The sequence below is a fragment of the Acomys russatus genome, chromosome 15, assembly GCF_903995435.1.
Source record: "Acomys russatus chromosome 15, mAcoRus1.1, whole genome shotgun sequence".
NCBI classification, from domain to species: Eukaryota; Metazoa; Chordata; class Mammalia; order Rodentia; family Muridae; genus Acomys; species Acomys russatus.
This window is the reverse complement of record NC_067151.1, coordinates 32961044-32979740: the sequence shown is the minus strand read 5'-3', so window position 1 is coordinate 32979740 and position 18697 is coordinate 32961044. Positions and strand designations below refer to the sequence as shown.

The following is an 18697-nucleotide window of genomic DNA, read 5'->3' as shown; positions in this document are numbered from 1 at the left end:
TATATAGTCCTATCAGCAGGTTATTTTCTGATACAGAAGGTGAGTTTTAAGTTGTGATGACATAAATATTTTACTTTTGTATCGGAAGGGTGCTGAATATTTGAGGAAACAAATTATATTTCTTCCTCATAGAAAATGACTAGAGAGTTGATATAAGTAAGAATTGATTTTCCTGAGTTGTTTCTGTTCAAGTCAGTACTGAGTTAGGGTTTAAACAGGGCCATTCTATGTTCACTCTTTAAAGTGTCTCATTAGTCATCCACTAGGGAAAGAGACTGTTTTATAACATAGACTTGGTGTTCTTTCTCCTGTATTTGCTATACTTACATGTGTATATTTGCGGGCAGTTATTTAAACAAAAATAAACTTAAATGTATTTCATATTTAATCTTAATCATAATCATGTACTTTATGAAATGAATATCTATTCTGACAAATTTGTTTCAATAAAATAATCAAATATAATTTTTAAAATATTATTTTGTGTTTCAATTTTACATGTATTTTCATTTAATTTTAATAATTTCCTTTTTCTTGTACTTTTTTTGGTCTGTTGTCTGTTTTGTCTAATGCATGTCCAGGGTTCTAAGGTTAGTATTACTTTTGCAGTAATTTTTAGGTTTTTATTTTTAAATTTTATTTTTATGTAGACAATTTTTCACTTGGTTATATTTTGAGTTTTCATATCATCTTTTAATCAGGTATATCTTTGTATATTTTAAAAATTCATTAAGAGGATTATTTTCCCAATATATTGATGAATTAGTTGAATTATTCACAGCAATGAATGTCATAATACAATGAAAAATGTTAATAAGAGTCTAAATGCAATCAGATTTGAATTCTAATTACAGGAATTGGATGAGATAGATATTAAGATAGTGTGAATTCTATGATGTAAGCTTTATCATAGGATGCTTGTATAACATCAGGTTTTTAAATTAATAGGACGGAATAAGAATTATTTTGTAGGTTATTTTTCATGTTAAGAATACCTTTTACTTTTGATATTTTATTACAACAAGTTTGCCAAATTATATGGACAATGTAATAATTCTGTATTTAATATTTGTTTCTAATGCACTACTTTAAAATTAGAGCATATTTCACTGGTTGGATTTGTAGATTCCAACTGCAAAAGAAAGCAATAACTAATATAGTAAGGTACGACTCTCATTATTGCAACAGTTTGAAATGAGGAAGAATTTAAGACCAGGTCTACAGATACAGTAAATTCTAATTTATTGAAAAGTTAAGAATGTTTGACTGTTCTAAGCAATGGCCAGTGATTTATCCTTGAACAATTGAAAATAGATTAACAATGACTATTTTTTCTTATAACTGTTAAGCTGTGGTGACAGCTGTTTAAATTTAATGCTGTGTCAGGAACAGAGCACAGATACATAAGCAACCTGTATGTCCAAGGACAGCATGAAAGTCAGTGAGAACAGGAATCAATTCCACGTGCTTGACTGTGCCAGTTGGTTAAAGATAAGATCAGTCAGTATGCATAGTGGGCCCATTTTTGGAAACACTGAACAACAGTTTTATTTTCACAGCATCTCTTTTCTTTATTCTTTCTGGCATTAGGAAAATTAATTCTAGTTATAAAATGAGCAAAAAGATTATAGTGTTAGTACAGGCTGTAAATGAATAAATGTTGCCATTGCTTGTGACTTATGGAGTCACACATTATAAGAAACAATACATTGTAATATTCCCTCTGGAAGCAGGAAATGCCATTTTATCACAGGGAATATCTTAGCAAAAGTCTAACTTTAACTATGCTGCTTCCTGCTTCCTCATCCTCCAGCTAGGGATTCAGAGATTATCAGTCACGTAGCTGAAGGAGTAATCTTTCTGACCATTTTGACTTTAGGTTTTTATGAAACCTTTACTGTTTCATCTTATTATTTTAAAACAGACAACTCATTAGTATGCATTCTAGTTTTGACAGTTGTCTCATTTGTTAATAAAGAAAATTGCTGTGTATCATTCCCATAATTTATTAGATTTGTAGAAAAGAGATACACATTATATGTAAATACGAATGAAAATTTTAGGAGAGAAAACCAATTTTGTGCCCCTTTTATACTGAAACTAGAATAAGAAGTTATGTGTGGTTGTCTCTAAGTATCTTTGTGACATTATGTGAAATCTTTTATTTAACTGATACTGTATTTTAAACTAATACTAATTTTAAAGTCAGCATTTTAGTTAAGAATAGTGGGTAGGGATATGAAATTTGGCAAGGTCTTGTGATAGATAGTATCAATTTATTTTTTATATTCTTACCTACATTTTCTAAATGTCTGTTCTCCTGTAGTATATGTTATATGCTTTATTTCCCAATTTTAAACAAGATTAACTCTCCTTTTTTAAAGACTGAATTGGAAAACATTGAAGTGACACAAGGCATGTCAGCAGAGACAGCAGTGACGTTTCTCAGCCGACTCATGGCTATGGTTGATGTCCTTGTGTTTGCCAGCTCTCTAAACTTTAGTGAGATCGAAGCTGAAAAAAATATGTCTTCTGGAGGGCTAATGAGACAGTGCCTAAGGCTAGGTAAGTACACTAAGGCAGTGGTGCATACTGTGTAATTAAGATGGCTTGTGCAGCCCTGAGGTACAGAAAGCATTGACTCAGGTTGGTGATTCTATAGCTTAGTAACGTAACTGTCTTGTAATCCCCAGGATTACTCAGTTTTAAAACCTTGCATCTTGACATTGGGGATCACACGGGATTATTTATTCCTTCAAATACAGTCCAACATATTTAGAATTATTTAAAAATCAGTAAGGCTGGTACTTACCATTGAAATGATTTTAATGCAGATCCCTTTGTTAACCTTGTGTGTGTCCTTGGCAGGCAACAATAAAGATACAGTGCACAGCTGAGCCCTTATCTAGAACAGAAGCAGCCTGAGTCTAATGGCTCAGTGTTACCACAGCGGGGCAAGGAGGAAGGGAGAGAAATGGTGGCCCAAAGTCTGTGGTTTAATTCTGGTGACAGGAGTGTAGACTCCCCTGCTGTGAAGATGGCTATTACAAGCCTTAGAGTACATGATGCCTGAGTGGGAAGGAGTGCTCTGTAGAGTCACCAAAATACATGAAGCGAGAGCAGAGCCTTATTATTAAGCATTGTAAAGACTGATATGACTTATGTGTGTGTGTGTATGTATGAGTGTGTATCTGAGTGGCTTATGTGTATATATGTGTGTTTGTATATAAGTGTGGGTATGCCTGCCAGTGCATGCAAGTATGGACGTCAGATGATGATTTCCAGTATCCTCCTTTATCATTCTCTACTTTTTTCCTTTGAGAAAGAGTCTCTCACTGGGGAGCTGGGGTGTCCTCTCATATTACAATTATAAGTGACCATACATAGCTTTTTATATGGTGCAAGGGATTTGACCCTAGGTCCCCATGCCAGTACAGTAAATGCTCTTACCCAATGAACCATCTTCCTCTCCCATAGGCATTTTAAGTTGCTAAAATTTTCGTTGATGCACAACATTTGTAATAGTGATTCATGGAGGGTTATAGAATTAGGAAAACTTACTTTGGGAGTCTGAAAGGCCCTGGTGATCTGTTTCTTCTGACTGGGAGTGCATCAGTATTTTATTTAATATATATTCTATATGTACTGTTTTTTCATTGTTGTATTTCATAATTGGAAATTTATCTAATTAATTTCAAAGGTAATAACTGATGGCAGAAAAGGAAGCATACAGAAAAAGAAATACATTTAAAACATTTTCCTATATAGCCATGTCAACAGTTTATGTTAATGTCTTTCTGATTTTTTTCAGTTTGTTGTGTAGCTGTGAGAAACTGTTTAGAATGTCGACAGAGGCAGAGAGACAGGGGAAACAAATCTTCCCATGGAAGCAGTAAACCTCAGGAAGCTCCACAAAGTGCAAGCACAACAGCAGCATCCAAGGTAATGAGCCATTTCCTCTGTGACGTGCAGTCCTTTTTTACTTGTGAGAACAATGTCTCATGGTCATACAATGGCTTATGTTTGAGGCCTGGTGCTGGCCTCTCTGTTTCTCCGTTATATCTACAAGGTCAGCAAACCACTTAAGATTTTCACCTGTGTATTAATGAAGATGAAACTAGCAAACTGAGAGTGTTTTAAAGAATTACATTTGCACATAGGACTGGAGAGTTCTTGTATTTCTGCTTTAAATGGTTACATCTATTTTCAGAGGTCAGCCTATGAACAAAGTTTTTTCTTTTTTTCTTTTTTTTTGTAAATGAACAAAATACTCTATTTGTGTGTCTCAACTCTACAACATCCACTTTTTATTTATTCACTTTACATCCTGATTATAGCCACATCTCTTTTTTCCTCCCAGTCCCACCCTCCCTTCCTTTTCCCCTCTCCTATTTCTCAGATAACTGGAGCCCTCCGCCCCATCCGCCCCAGCTCATCAAATCTCATCAGGACTGAGCATATACTCTTCTCCTGTGGGCTGGTAAAGCAGTCCTTCCAGGGGGAAGTGATCAAAAAGCTGACAAGAGAGCCCATGTCAAAGATAGCTCTGCTCTCCTTACTACATGACCCACATGAAGCCTGAGCTGCCCATGAGCTACATTTGTGAAGGCAGCATAAGTCCAATCCATGCAGGGTCCTTGGTTGCTGCTTCAGTCTCAGCAAGCCCCTCTGGGCCCTGGCTTGTTGGCTCTGTTGGTCTTGTGGAACTCCTGTCACCTCCAGGTCTTTGTCTGCACTGATGTCAGGGAAACATTCCTGAGATAATATGACCAGCATATTTTCTTACTTGCTGACAAGACTCCACAGTGATGTGCAATGCTGGGGAGGTTACGTATTGATGTGTCAGCAGTCTGGCTCCTAGTCACTGCATAGGCATATTGAAAGGCTAGTTACTAGAGGGTAGCGAGCACACACTGTGCATCTCTGTGCCTCCAGAGTGCCTGCAGGACAGTAAGCTTTGAAGAAATGTTTCTGAGGCACATTCTGGATTCTGCCACATAGTGTAAAGCATCCTAAAACAAGTTTCTTTGTCTTTCATGTCTCATATATCCAGCATTCTCAAGTGAATGGGAACCTTAACTCATATGCTGTTTGCTTGATAAGAATGCAAAAATAACATATGAAGTACATAGTGGTTCCTGGCATGAAGTGAACACTTGGGAGCTGCTTATGCTTTCCCCGTATCTTACTACTTAAGAGATGTGTGATGAAGCCACTGCTTGGGAGAGGCTTAGGTCTTGACTGTGCCTGCACTTTTCTTACCAAATAAACATCAGTAGGTAACAAGAAATCTTTCTGAATCCTCAAATCAAATGTGGTTCTTCCTGCACTATATAGACAGCATACCCAACGGTACAGAAACTGGGGTCATTTAGGTTAGTTAGTGTTTCTGTAGCAAGAAGTTTGGCAGTGAAAAGTGGGTAAGTGTGATATTGGAATATTAGGAAAACTTTTGACTTGTTAACAAAGCACACTCAGTATGGAGAATAAGAATGAGCAATGGATATTTTGTTGATGCCTTTCAAAAGAGGCACTTTAGGCAGTAAGCCACAATTGATTTTTAATCCAGCAGAAGGGCTTTCTGGTAGGAATTTGGACATACTTATATGAGTGGTGTGCCTTCTGGAGCCCCGTTTTCATACTGTGTAAACACAGGAGCATTAATTAATTAATTTTTAAAATGTTTATGATTTATTATACATTTTACACTGAAAGCACAGACTTATTTGTCTTTTTCTCGCCCTTTGTTCTCACCATTGACACTGAGTGTGGCTGATAAGACATTTACTGAATACTTAATGGATACAATTTTCATACTACTTAAAAAAATTTTTACTTCTATTAAATGTCTATGATTTACATGTCATTCGCCAAAATCCCTTTCCTCCCCCCAATAAAATGAAACAGGCAAACAAAAAAATCTTGTTACAGACTGTAATGTATGGTGCAGTATAGCCTTTTGTCCACCTTTGTTTCCTTTCTGATGTTCATTGCTATGAGTCATGGGTCTGGTTTGAGGCCTACGCTGTCATTACCGGATCCTCACTGAGACTGCTGTCAGATATCCTGTTGTTGCCATGTGTCAAGGAGATTATTAATCTTTGAATCTCCATGTCAGGCCCCTTCATGTGTTCCAGCAGGTCCATCATGGAGTAGATGTTGGGGTGAGGTCCACTCAGAGCCCTGGATCAGTGCCTGCTCTCTTGTCCTCAGGCCAGGGCCCGTTCTCTCGCCTCCATGTCATCGTGGCAGGGCCAGCTCTCCTGCTCCTGTGTTCTAAGGGCAGGACCTGCTCCTCTGCTTCTGTGTCATCGTGGCAGGGGCTGCTCTCCTGCTCCCATATCCTCAGGGCAGGGCCAGCTCACCCCTCCCTTGTACTCAGGTCAGGGCCTGCTCTCCCACTCCAGTGTCATCTTGGCAGGACCAGCTCACCCACTCCTGTGTCCTTAGGGCAGGGCCTGCCCTTCTGCTCCCAAGGAGCATTAATTTAAACTTATCCTCACATAGTCAAATGAGGTTAGGGGAATCTTTGTAAAATGTAAAATGTAGAAATATATATATATATATATATTTATATTTCTAGTTTTACTATATGTGCTCTAGATTTATCCATTATATAAATTACATGCAACTTTTCATAATTATCCTATGCTAATAACATAAGCCTATATTTTAGATAATCTAGTTGAACTTTGTTGCAGGTTCAATTTTACATAGGGTGGGTAAACTTGATTTTAATGGAAGCCATTTGCAAAAATTATGTATTAAAGTACATATTGGTTCCTAGGGTGAGGTGAACCATGTAACTGTCATCCTTCGGATACTGATCTTTTTACTATACCGTGTCCCACAGGAGCTTCACAGCCCTTTAGGAGTGAAACACCACAATGGCACCTATAGAAAAGTAGGAATTGGACGACAAGCATATATCTGATACATGTAAATTTTGCGCTTACATTTTATATGCACACATTGTCAAATTTAATCCAAAGCATTCTTAGTACACAGTGAGTAATTTAAAAAGCACTGGAGTGAACCAAAGTAACTTGGTTCCCTTGCTTATTTACGTTATGGGTATATTATCTAAAATTCTTAGATTTTTTGTTTCTTCAACGATAGAAAATCATTTCAATGCTGTATTTTTTAATGTCGCCTAACTATAGTGAGCGATGATTAAGCTAGTTTTGGAGCTTACCTTTTAAAATGAATCATAATGTAACTACATGTGCAATTATGTAATGTTAAATACCAATATTTTAATCTCACATTCATGATGATAAAGAGAATTACATGCATTTATTAACTGGGAATTTTAGTAACAAATGTTAAGGTAGATAACAAGGACTTGTTCTCTGTTCTTCTGAAAGGAAAGGTCATTGTTTTTCTTATATGGCCTTACCTGCTTTAATGAAGCCGTGGAAGCACCTATGTTGATAGCAAATAAGATCATTGAAAGAGAAAGTATGGCAAGCAGAGGAGAGCAGAGAACAGGCCCTGTCAAGAGTTTTGTCAATGATTTCTAGTTCAGCGAGGAGGCAGGAAATAGTGTAGCAAGCTCAGCCTAAGGCAATATGTGATACTTATAAATAATTTTATAGAATATGATATTTCTTAATAATTTTCTTTTATTTTTCAAGACTCCCTTAGAAAATGTTCCAGGTAACCTTTCTCCTATCAAGGATCCCGATAGACTTCTTCAGGACGTTGATATCAATCGCCTTCGTGCTGTTGTCTTTCGAGATGTGGTAAGTTATAAATCTGCTTGGCTTCCTTGAAAAGAAAAACAAACAAACAAAAAAATCACACAGCAGCAGCAACAACAACAATAAACCAACTTACAACAGTGTAAAATTTGTAAAGATTTTCTGTCATTACCAAATGCCCTGGTATTGGATATGTTGCATACCTGATGGTGAAATGGTTGAGCCTTAGTTTTCCCCAAAGTGTTATTGATAGCTTACTTTTGGAAAATGATATGTACATATACCGGGCAGAGGAAAGGGCTCGCCGGGTGAAGGGCCTGCTGCAGAAGCATGAGAAACTGCATTCAGATCCCCAGCACCTACCTAGAAGCCAGGCATGGTATGGCGTGTCTGTAATTCCAAAGCTGGTGGTGTAGACGAAGTTCCTCAGTCTCAGTGAGAAGCTCTCTCTTAATAGATGGAGTACAGGCTGTCTCTAACATGGACTCTGGCGCCCAGTTGTTGATCACTTCCCCCTGGTGGGGCGGCCTTCCCAGGCCACAGAGACAGAGGATGCAGGCAGCCCAGATGAAACTTAATAGACTGGAGTCAGATGGTAGGTGAAGAGGGCTCCTCTTTTCTGAGGACCGGGGAGGGGGGCAGGAGGTAAGAGGGAGGGAGAAGATGAGGGAGGGGCTACAGTTGGGATGTAAAATGAATAAATTTAAATTTTTTTAAATAAGTAGAGAGTGATAGAAACTCTCAGCGTCAACCTCTGGCCTCCACATACACTCTTGCAGGTAAGTAGACACACACATTTCATACACTGGTGCTCACACAATAAAAAGAAAATTTGAAACTTATTTTGCATTCCAGGATTAGAGATAGTCTTGAAGCACTAATTAGACTTTATCTTAAGTTACCTGGTCCTGCCTTTTATATTCTTTACTCCATTTCCACATAATGAATATTTTGTTTCCTTTATTAGGCATATGAAGTTACTTCATAAGATACGATGGAAGTTACCTTTGGTTATGAGAAAGCATTTTTATTTCATTAAAAAAAATACTAGGTATTATTGTGTAGATACGTGCTCATGGTGCACGTGAGGGGACTTGTTCATGCCACAGAGCACGTGTGGAGGTCAGAGGACAACTTCATGGAGCCCATTCTCACCTCCCACCTCTATGATGGTTCCAGAGATTGGACTCAGTGAAAGGCTTGAGCAGTAAAAGCCATTACCCATTAAACCATCACACTGGTCCCTACTTTCACTAATTATGGTATCTACAGGAATCTGAATTAGAATGGTAGTTTAATAACATTCAAAAAAAAAGCTAGTTTAAGGAGGGAACTCTTTAGTCCCTAACTGCTTACTCAAAGCAATTAGAACTAAGATTGACTTTTTATGAGTTATGCAGAATTACAGTGTTTCACAGCAGATTAAGCAATAATAGTAGTTGTTAATATAGGCATCAACAACCAGCCAGATGAGATCCTATTGTTTTAATTATAGCTAATGATTTAAGGAATATTTGAAGAAGTGTATGTTTGAAGTGCACATATAACAGTCAGTTAAGTGGAGCTTTGTTGTTTACAGTGTGGTCATATCAAGTGTGAACCAAATGGTATGATGCCTCATGTTACAGAAATGTGATAGAAAATTTATTAAATGTTACAGGACACTTGGAATTGGGCTTTTTTATGTAGTCATTGTTATTTAAGGATAAATTCGACAAGCCTTTGTATAGTTCCTCACTAACATGTTAGGGGGAAAACCCTTTCAAATACCAAGGTCTCAAGCAACTGTACTTGAAGTTTTGCAGCACATGTACCTGGTGCTCACCACTCAAGTTGAGTGTTACCTTTCTGTCACCATGCTTGTAGATTCCAAATGCATCGCTCACATAGAATAATCTGGGGCTTTAAAGTGTTTTACAATTTTTAGTACATTAGTTGGGTATATTTATTAATTCTAAGAATTCTACTTTTTAAAATTTTTTATAAAACAACAGTCACATTTCATTTATTTAATTTCTGAAGTATATTTCAGATTAGGTTTTAGGAAATGTACAGATGCACATTGCTTCCTGCCCCCGTGTGTGTGTGTGTGTGTGTGTGTGTGTGTGTGTGTGTGTACTGGGGGCTTTAGTGGACAAATAATTGAATATTTGACAGCAGTTTTAGGGAGTGAGCTTGTGTGCTTCCTCCCTGACATTTTTTCAGTTGTTTTTGTTTCTCAGGCCACAACATTTTTAGTATTATAGACTATATGTGTGCATACACACTTAAATTTAGAGATTGGGATTATTGTGATTTTTAAGGACTTCTGAAGCTTTTTTGGAAGTGAAAGAAAATGTATATTACCTGTGTAGTGGGAGAAAATGCTATATGGTAAGAAGATAACATTTCTTAAAAACATTCTGATCAGCTGGATGACTCAGCAATGGGTAGAGGTGCTTGCTCATAGGCCTAATGGCCTAAATTCAGTCCAGTCCCCACAGGCATGTCCTTGGACGCCTACATGCACACTCATACTCACACACTAAGTATTTTCTTTTAGAAGTCTAAAAATGTTTATAGAAGAAAATCTTTGTTTACAAGATTCTCCAGCAGATTGAAATCATTTTGAAATGAAATTCATTTTGTTTTTCTGTTGCCACCAGAGACTGAATTTTATTAAGCCACCTGTATCTGAAATGACATATAACTTAGTGAATTTTAATCCTTCTAAGATCAAATCAGAGTACTTACACTGATTTGCATTATCACAGTATGTGCATTAAAATCTTAAGGAGTTTCAGCATTAACCAGTTAACTACTTATTCAAATTGGAATAGAAGAGAGACCTATATTCACACAGACAGGAAAAACAGAGTTCATGTCTTTATATAAAATTTAGTGACTATTCAGGTATATATGGCACTTTATTTCCAAAGACAGAACTGAAAAGAAACAGTGCAGTTGGCTCGAAATTCAGAGGGCAACTCTTTTTTTTTTTTTTTTTTTTTTGAAAACCAGAAACATCCATTTTTATTTATAAGCAGGAGAAACAAATTCATTACAGGTTAAGTTACTCAGCTTCAGGGATTTCTTTATTTTAGAGGATCAAGTGTATTTTAAATGACCACTGTAGTTTTTTTTTCATTCTTTTTTTTTTAATTTATTTTTTTATTAATTTATTCTTGTTACATCTCAATGTTTATCCCATCCCTTGTATCCTCCCATTCTCCCCCCCGCCCCATTTTCCCATTATTACCCTCCCCTATGAATGTTCCTGAGGGGGACATCCTCCCCCTGTATATGCTCATAGGGTATCAAGTCTCTTCTTAGTAACCTGCTGTCCTTCCTCTGAGTGCCACTCTTTTCGTGCTAGTTAGGAAACATTTTAACTTGGCTTCCACTATAGTTCATAGCGGCAATTTATACCATAGCTTGTATTCATTTCTTCTGCATGGGTGTTCTATTGAGTGTTCTCTAGTAGCCTAGAGCCTAGTTTTCTGTGACATAAGCAGAAGTGTTACAGGAAACAGGCCCTATTACAGCTTGGGCCATGTGTGAATTCATTCTTGGATGGAATCTTTTGTTAGTCTGATTGTACGTTATTTCCTTTGTAGTAACTGTTAAAGTGTTTTTGTCCCTTCTGTCAGTATTAGTCTATCTGTATGGAAATAATAGGCATATGCACCTTAAAAATCTTTATAAGGAATTGAATCTCTGTAAAACTTTTTGTCACTCACAGTGTGTGGAATACTTAATTTATGATACTTAACAGTAAATTTGATCATTTTTTATCATTTCCTCTGTTGGTATACTTACGCTGTTTGAGCATAGCAAATCACCAGCAAATATTTATCATTTGTTTTCTTTCTGACAAATATACATAAATTCTGAATTATATTAGGAATTTGCTTAAATGGTATAGAGTACTCATTATTGAAGTAGTTAGAATCAAATGAGCTTTTTTTTTTTTTATCTTTTTGTCTTGCTGGCTCATTGCTGCTTAGTATAGTTTTGGTTTGGAAACACGAGTCTTATTAGTTGATCAGAAGTCCACCTTCTTTAGAAGTGGTCTAACAAGAGCGTGCTGAGAATTCTTGTTGTCTAGCCTTCATGGTGCTGTGCTGCTCCCTGGCAGAGTACCATTTCGTCACTGAGGCTGAGGAACAAGTGCCTCACATATATGCAGTGTTCGAGAATTCATTTTCCCTCTCAGAGAAAGCTGGACTGTTACATCTTTTCTTACCTGTTAATGCCGTCAGAACTTTAATTATCCATTACATACATTACCACATAACCTTCTGTTTTACAGCAGCATTGTATGGAATTTGTATTTTATGATTGCCGTTGTTTATAAACCTCTGCCATCCTCAAGTCCATATAGCCTCTTGCTCAGGTAGTAGTGTGTCTTCTGGCTGTACAGTTGTTTCTATTAATCTTACTTATTGTTTATAATGTTTAAATTCTGACTCATTAAAAAACTCACAACATTAATCTTTTTCATCTATGTGTTTTATAAGGAAGCCAGATAAAATAATAAAAGGGTGATATATATATATTGTAACACTTGAACAAAATTTTATCCTTACCTTTTAAAATTATTTCAGCTTATAGCTTACTTGAAACATTTTAGTTATTTTGTGTATATATTTAACATAGTACTTAGTAAATAACACTTTAGAGTTAGAAGCTCTTAATTTTCTTTGGACTTACATTTATTTATTTATTTACTTACTTACTTTCCTACTTACTCATTTACTTATTTATTGTGTGTGTCAGTGTGTGTGCTTTGCACACAATACCCTTACACATTCTCATTTGCCACAATGCATGGGTAAAGGTCAGATGACAATGTTATGGAGCCTTCCTCTACCATGTGGGTGCCTAGGATCAAATGCAGGTGGCTTTATCCCCTTAACCATCTGAGATTGCTCCAAAGGTTTATTTTGTTTTTACTTATTGTGTTAATGTGTATATTTGGTGAACAAAGAGGCCTGAAGAGAATGTCAGGTCATCTAGAGGCAAGTGTTTCAGATCGTTGTGAACCACCTAAAGTTGGTGCTAGGACCTGAACTTCAGTCCTCTGTAAGAGCAGCAAGTGTTTTTAACTATTAGGCTATCTCCTAGCTCTTGTCTCTGCAACTTTTAAATCAAAGTTTAATGTCTAATAAATCAAATTATTTTCTTATACTTTTGTGAATTTATATCTTAAAAATTCCGTGTGTCAAACTGCCTTCTCATTTTACACAGGATGATAGCAAGCAGGCACAGTTTTTAGCTCTGGCTGTTGTTTACTTCATCTCTGTTCTGATGGTGTCTAAATATCGGGACATATTAGAACCCCAGAGAGAGACTGCGAGAACTGGAAGCCAACCAGGTAGAAACATCAGACAAGAAATAAATTCACCAACAAGTACAGGTATCTAGTATTTGGTTTCCTTTATCTGCCATTTCTCCAGTATTTATCTCTTTCCTGCTAACACTGTTGCATTCATGTTTGAACTGTACTTACTCATAGATACTTCAGACATTTACAGAATTGGTAGAGATACTGATTGAGCACACTGTAGCTCCACATGAATGTACTAAATATGACTGTATATTTTCTATCACTTTCATGTGTCAGTGAAGCTTTGGGGCTATTGTTTCCCATGAATACAAATGAATGGAAATCATTTGGTTATGCTATTATTTAATATGCACTGCCTAACTTAAAAATAACCTCTGTCCCTTCTTTGCTCTCTCCCCTCCTCCTCTTGCTCCTAAGTGAACACTTAACTCAACATCTAAATATAATATCATATAACATGCAAACAAACATTTTAAATTTTATATAAGTTGGTAAAAGTATATACAAAGTAGTTTTAACTAAGCGTTATGGAGAAGTAACATCAGAGACAACAGTGAGCCAAATTGGGTTGTATTGGCCTCATTTGCAATGCACTCATGTTGCAGGAGCTGTAGAGACAGTGGGGCCTAGGAGAATGGAGCCAATAAATGAGGCGGACTAATTTTTCAAGCAATAGACAACTTTATTCATAGCTTCAGACAATTTATATTCAAAGGGTTAAGGAAAGGTCATATAAGTTAATGTTCTCATGAGTTCAAGCTATATACAATCACAAGAGCAAGCTACTCATAGTAAAAAAAAAAAAATGGTTTCCATAGAGGCATTTAAAGGATAGTTTAAACATTTAATTGAATATCAGCAGCACAAAAATGAGTAATCAGAAGTAAACTCATTCCTATGCACTATGACTGGGAGGAGCACAAAAACACATTCCAAGAAAAATTCTGTGTTTTGAAGAAAATGAGGTCATGAGACTTGTTTTCTTGGAGTGGTCTCACAAGCATTCAGAATGCCCCTCACACAGTTCATTCCTAGACTAGTTCTGACAATTGGTCTTTTCTACTACTATGCTTGAAAACTATGTTTTATGACAACTGATCATTTGCATTTCCTATCAAGTATTTATATCAAACTTATTTTCCTGTTGTTTCTACTATAACCTTGATAATTCAATGGCTATTTCTTGTACTAGTGGAATTAATTCATAGGTGGAATTTTTTACTAAGTAAACAGATGCTTTATAAAGGCTTTAAAAGTGGATGGAGACTTGTGGTCAAACCACTGCATCTTGTTAAGTGTAGCACACCTCATTTTCTTTTTACTGCTGCTGTGAGACAGAAGGTCACATTTTAGCCATGGGATTTTCTAATTGCAGGTCATACTATTTCATTTTTAACGCTATTATTTTAATTTTATTCTGCCAGTTAAACACCAGCTTGACATTCAGGTTGATGTCCTTTTAAAGCATGTATGTCTCATGTATTTATAAAATGAGCACTATTATAGTGAACCTTCTAGGTCTAATTTTCTGTATTTTTCCATGTATGTTGCTAAAAGAACTACTCTGCTTGCTGAGTATATTGCCTATTTCATTTCTCCTAGAGCCCCTTCCCTTCCTCCGAGATGTGTTCCTTAGTACTAGCTGCTTGTTGCAGTAATAGAGATGTCATGAGGCTTTGGTGTGAGCTATATTCAGACTCACTTTCCTCCTTAAATGTGGCTCCATAATTTTTGCCTCTTGCAATAATACAGAAGTGTGATGCGTCTTTGGTGAGGTTATATCAGACTGTCGTCATGTTGCTTCTTATATTTGGCCCCATGATTCTCTCCACAGTTGTGGTTATACCATCTATCCCTCATCCAAGTTTGAACCATGGACTCCTTGCCAAGCTAATGCCGGAGCAGAGTTTTACTCACTCGTTTTACAAAGGTAATGTTGACAATATCTCAAGACTCATTTGGTATTGTTTCGTGAGTTGAGTTGTAAATATTTGTAAAGAGGGTATGTTGGGTTTCTATAACATGGCTGCTGAAAACCAGGAACATCTTTTGTTCTTTCATCCCATTATATTTCTTGTGTTAATATGTTTGAGTTGAAGGTGTTAATGTACTGTGCTAACAGTCACTATAGCGGTATACACTCGCTCTCAACAGTCATACTACAGTAGTGCAAGTAAATTAGTCTGAAATGCAGCATAATGTAGATCAACTAGGAGAAAAAGACTGAACATAACTGGACAAACTGACTTATGAGTTCTGTGGGTTATTTGACATCTAGTCAGAACATAGTCATAATACTCTTTGAAGGAATGCAAAAATAAGTCTTTCATGAAAAAATATAAAATTAAATGTTAAGAACCGAATTCTATTCCTTAACATACTTGGAAAGCATGAGCATAAGCAGAAAAATGACTGAAAAGGAACAGATTTACAATAGCCATTAAAGTATATTCAAGAAGTGTTTCAAGTGATGGAAAAAAGTGAACACAGCGAGGAGATGTGATGTAATGATCTGATATAAAGAAAAATCACTGGACTCTTTAGAGATGAAAAATACAGCAACCGAAATGTCTCTGGTTCCTATTAATAGAAGGCTTGTGGCTGCAGCACAAACGTTTTACCAGGCAGAGAGCTCTCCCTCGGGTGGTTCCAAGATTTCCTCTGTGCATACCTTGCACAACTCAAGGCATGCTGAACATGAAGAGTTTCCATCCTGTCGTAGATTACGCCATTAGTCTCATTCATATAGAAGAGTGATGATCCAGGGTGCCAAAGAGGAACTCGGGGACACATGAATTATGAGCAAGCCCCTGATAGCTAAACTCCAACAAGAAAATGGGGAAGTGGGGCCTGGATTGAGGAGGCAGTGATTTCTGCTGATGATTGGAGTGTTGAGGGGGACACTGTGCCCCAGGTGTCCATAGTTTGATATATTCCATAACTATTGATGTCTTGGGGCAACTTTACAACAACTAATGCTAGCAAAGTATTTTTTATTACACCTGGATGAGTTCTTATATTTGGGGTGGGGCTTTTGAACATGACGGTGGAATGAAAAGTTCTTTGTATAAATTAGTAACATAAACATTGAGTGAGGTTTGTTTTTTTGATACAAATTAAAACATTAATAAAAGGCACAAAATAGACATTTAACTTCTAGAGGATGAATATAATCAATTTATTTTTAACCATCAAGATACTTTATTTGTAGTTATTTTTAGATTTTGAGACATATCAAAGAAATTAATGTCTATTTTATGACTATGCCTCTTGTACCGAGGATGTATTTGTTTCATTTTGGATATAAGTTTAGTATAGGTGTTGTCATTCCAGCAACATACTTCTATTACACTTCATTTTGAATTAAACAAAACATGTTAATACATGATATTCTAAGGAGTTGTGTCATTGTTAGTTTAACTAAGATTAGATATATTAATAGGTTTAAAATGTTGTATAAGCTTTAAATATTTATATTTCCAGTGTTTGCATGAAAACTTTAGGTTAGTGGAGTTGGAGAAAATGTCAGAAAGTACGAGCATGTCCTGTTCCTTCAGAGGGCCTGAGTTGTGTTCTCAAGACCTAGGTTTGGTCCCTACCACCCCTACCAAGCAGGTCACAACTGCCTGTAACTCCAGTTCTACAGGTCTGATACTTTTTTCTGATCTTCAAGTACCTACATGCATGTGTTGCATCATACATTTTGCTCAGTAGCACACACTCATTAAACAATGACTACATAAATCTTTTTATAAATAACCATATTTGCATTTCTTTTATGGAATTGTTCTTTGCTTCAATGATTTTCTTTGGCTGTGATATAATAAACGGAAGACCCAGATGTAATTGCAGCAGTCCGTGCCCCACTGCCCTCCTCTTCTTAACGTCAGTGTCTGCTTCATCCCTGTCTTTTGCTTATGGTTTATTAGAATATATCCTTCCAGAGGTTAGTACTGACTGCCTTGCTCAGTTGATTTCTTATGATATGATGTAAACTGTGATGTTTTAGAATTTGTATCTGATTTGGAATGATTAAATCAAATTTTTCTTTTTACATTTTATTAAATTTATTCATTTTACATCTTCACCACAGCACCCTCCCCCCTCTCCACTTGGCCCCAAACTTCCACCTTCTCTCCCATTCCTCTCCTCCCCTTCTCCTCAAAAAAGGGAGCCCCCTTTATCCCCATATAACCCTACCAAAGCACATCAAGTCACACTGGGACTAAGCATGTCCTATTCCACTGAGGCCAGGTGAGGAAGCCCAGTTATGGGAAAGTGATCTAAAAGCAGGCAAAAGAGTCCATGTCAGAGTAAATCCCTGCTCCACTTACTAGGGACCCACATGAAGACCAAGTTGCCCGTCAGTTACATACGTGCCGGGGCCTAGGTCCAGTCCATGCATGCTCTTTGCTTGGTACCCAGGAGCCTGTTAATCTTCTTGTGATGTTCTTATCCCCTCTAGGTTTTTCTATCCATGCGCCCACATACACACACACACACACACACACACACTTCCACAAGACTCTCTGAGCTCTGCCTAATGTTTGGCTGTGGGTCTCAGCATCTGTTTCAATCCCCTGCATTGGAGCCTCTCAGAGGACAGTTATGCTAGGCACCTATTTGCAAGCATAGCAGAGTATAATTAATCGTGTCAGGGGTTGGCTCTCTCCCATGGGGTGGGTCTCAGGTTGGGCTAGACATTGCTTGGCCATTCCCTCTATCTCGTTTTCTTATTTATTCCTCCATATCTTGTAGGCAGGGTAAATTTGGGGTTGAAGATTTTGTGGGTGGGTTGGTGTTTCCCTCCTTCCACCACCTGGCTACGATTTAGCCACTTCAGTCTCCATGTTGCCGAAAGTTAGGAGTCTCAGCCAGAGTCACCCCATATTCTTTCAGGAGCCTTCCCTGTTAGATCTCTGGCTTGTCTCAGAGATGTCCTCTCCACCTCGGTTTCCCTTCTCTCCCAGTTCTCCCACCTTCTATCCCCAATTTCCCCAGGTCTGATGCCCACCCTAATTTCCTTCCCCACAACCTCTCTTACCAGTTCCCTCTCTTGACTCACTTCTGGTGTCTATTCTACTTCCTCTTCTAAGGGAGAGTCAAGCATCCTCCCTTAGGCCCTCCTTGTTACCTAGCTTCTTTGGGTCTGTGGGTTGTAGTCTGATTATCCTGTACTATATGGCTAATATCCTCTTACAAGACAATACATACCATGTGTGTCCTTACGGGTCTGGGTTACCTCAGGGTGCCATTTACCTGTAAATTGCATGATTTCCTTGTTTTTGTTTGTTTTGCTTTGTTTTTTTGCAGGGAAAAGGTCAACATTTATTATCGGGAAATCATGGGCGAAACAGTGGCTGGGCAGATGGGACATTTTTGGGAAAACTTTCTGGTAGACAAAGGCCAAGGTAGTTCTGGCTCATTGGTTTATGCTGGTAAGGTCTGTCTGGGGTCACTGTCTTTCTGGGCAGCAACACCTGACTGCTGTTTGTCTCCAGTCTCTCCACACATGGATGATTATGTCTCTTAGGGATGGTATGGGAACCACACTGCATTTTATACTTCACTCTATTATGATCTGGGTCACAGGCTGTTTGAGTAGCAATGCCTGATTGCTGCCCCTTTCCTATTCTCCTTTACTTATTCTGCATGGGATTGCATG

The 18697-nt window shown here is 37.4% G+C and overlaps 1 protein-coding gene across 6 annotated transcripts in view; it reads left to right on the top strand.

Annotated features, from left to right (window-relative positions):
* The window catches only part of Nbea (neurobeachin), a 657568-nt gene that overhangs the window by 293403 nt on the left and 345468 nt on the right, over positions 1–18697 (top strand). For all 6 annotated transcript variants that reach the window (XM_051157177.1, XM_051157179.1, XM_051157174.1 and 3 more), the window contains 5 exons: positions 2385–2565; positions 3812–3942; positions 7638–7745; positions 12933–13101; positions 14867–14962. In XM_051157177.1, coding sequence (XP_051013134.1) covers positions 2385–2565; positions 3812–3942; positions 7638–7745; positions 12933–13101; positions 14867–14962 — 685 coding nt within the window. The remainder of the gene's footprint in view (positions 1–2384; positions 2566–3811; positions 3943–7637; positions 7746–12932; positions 13102–14866; positions 14963–18697) is intronic.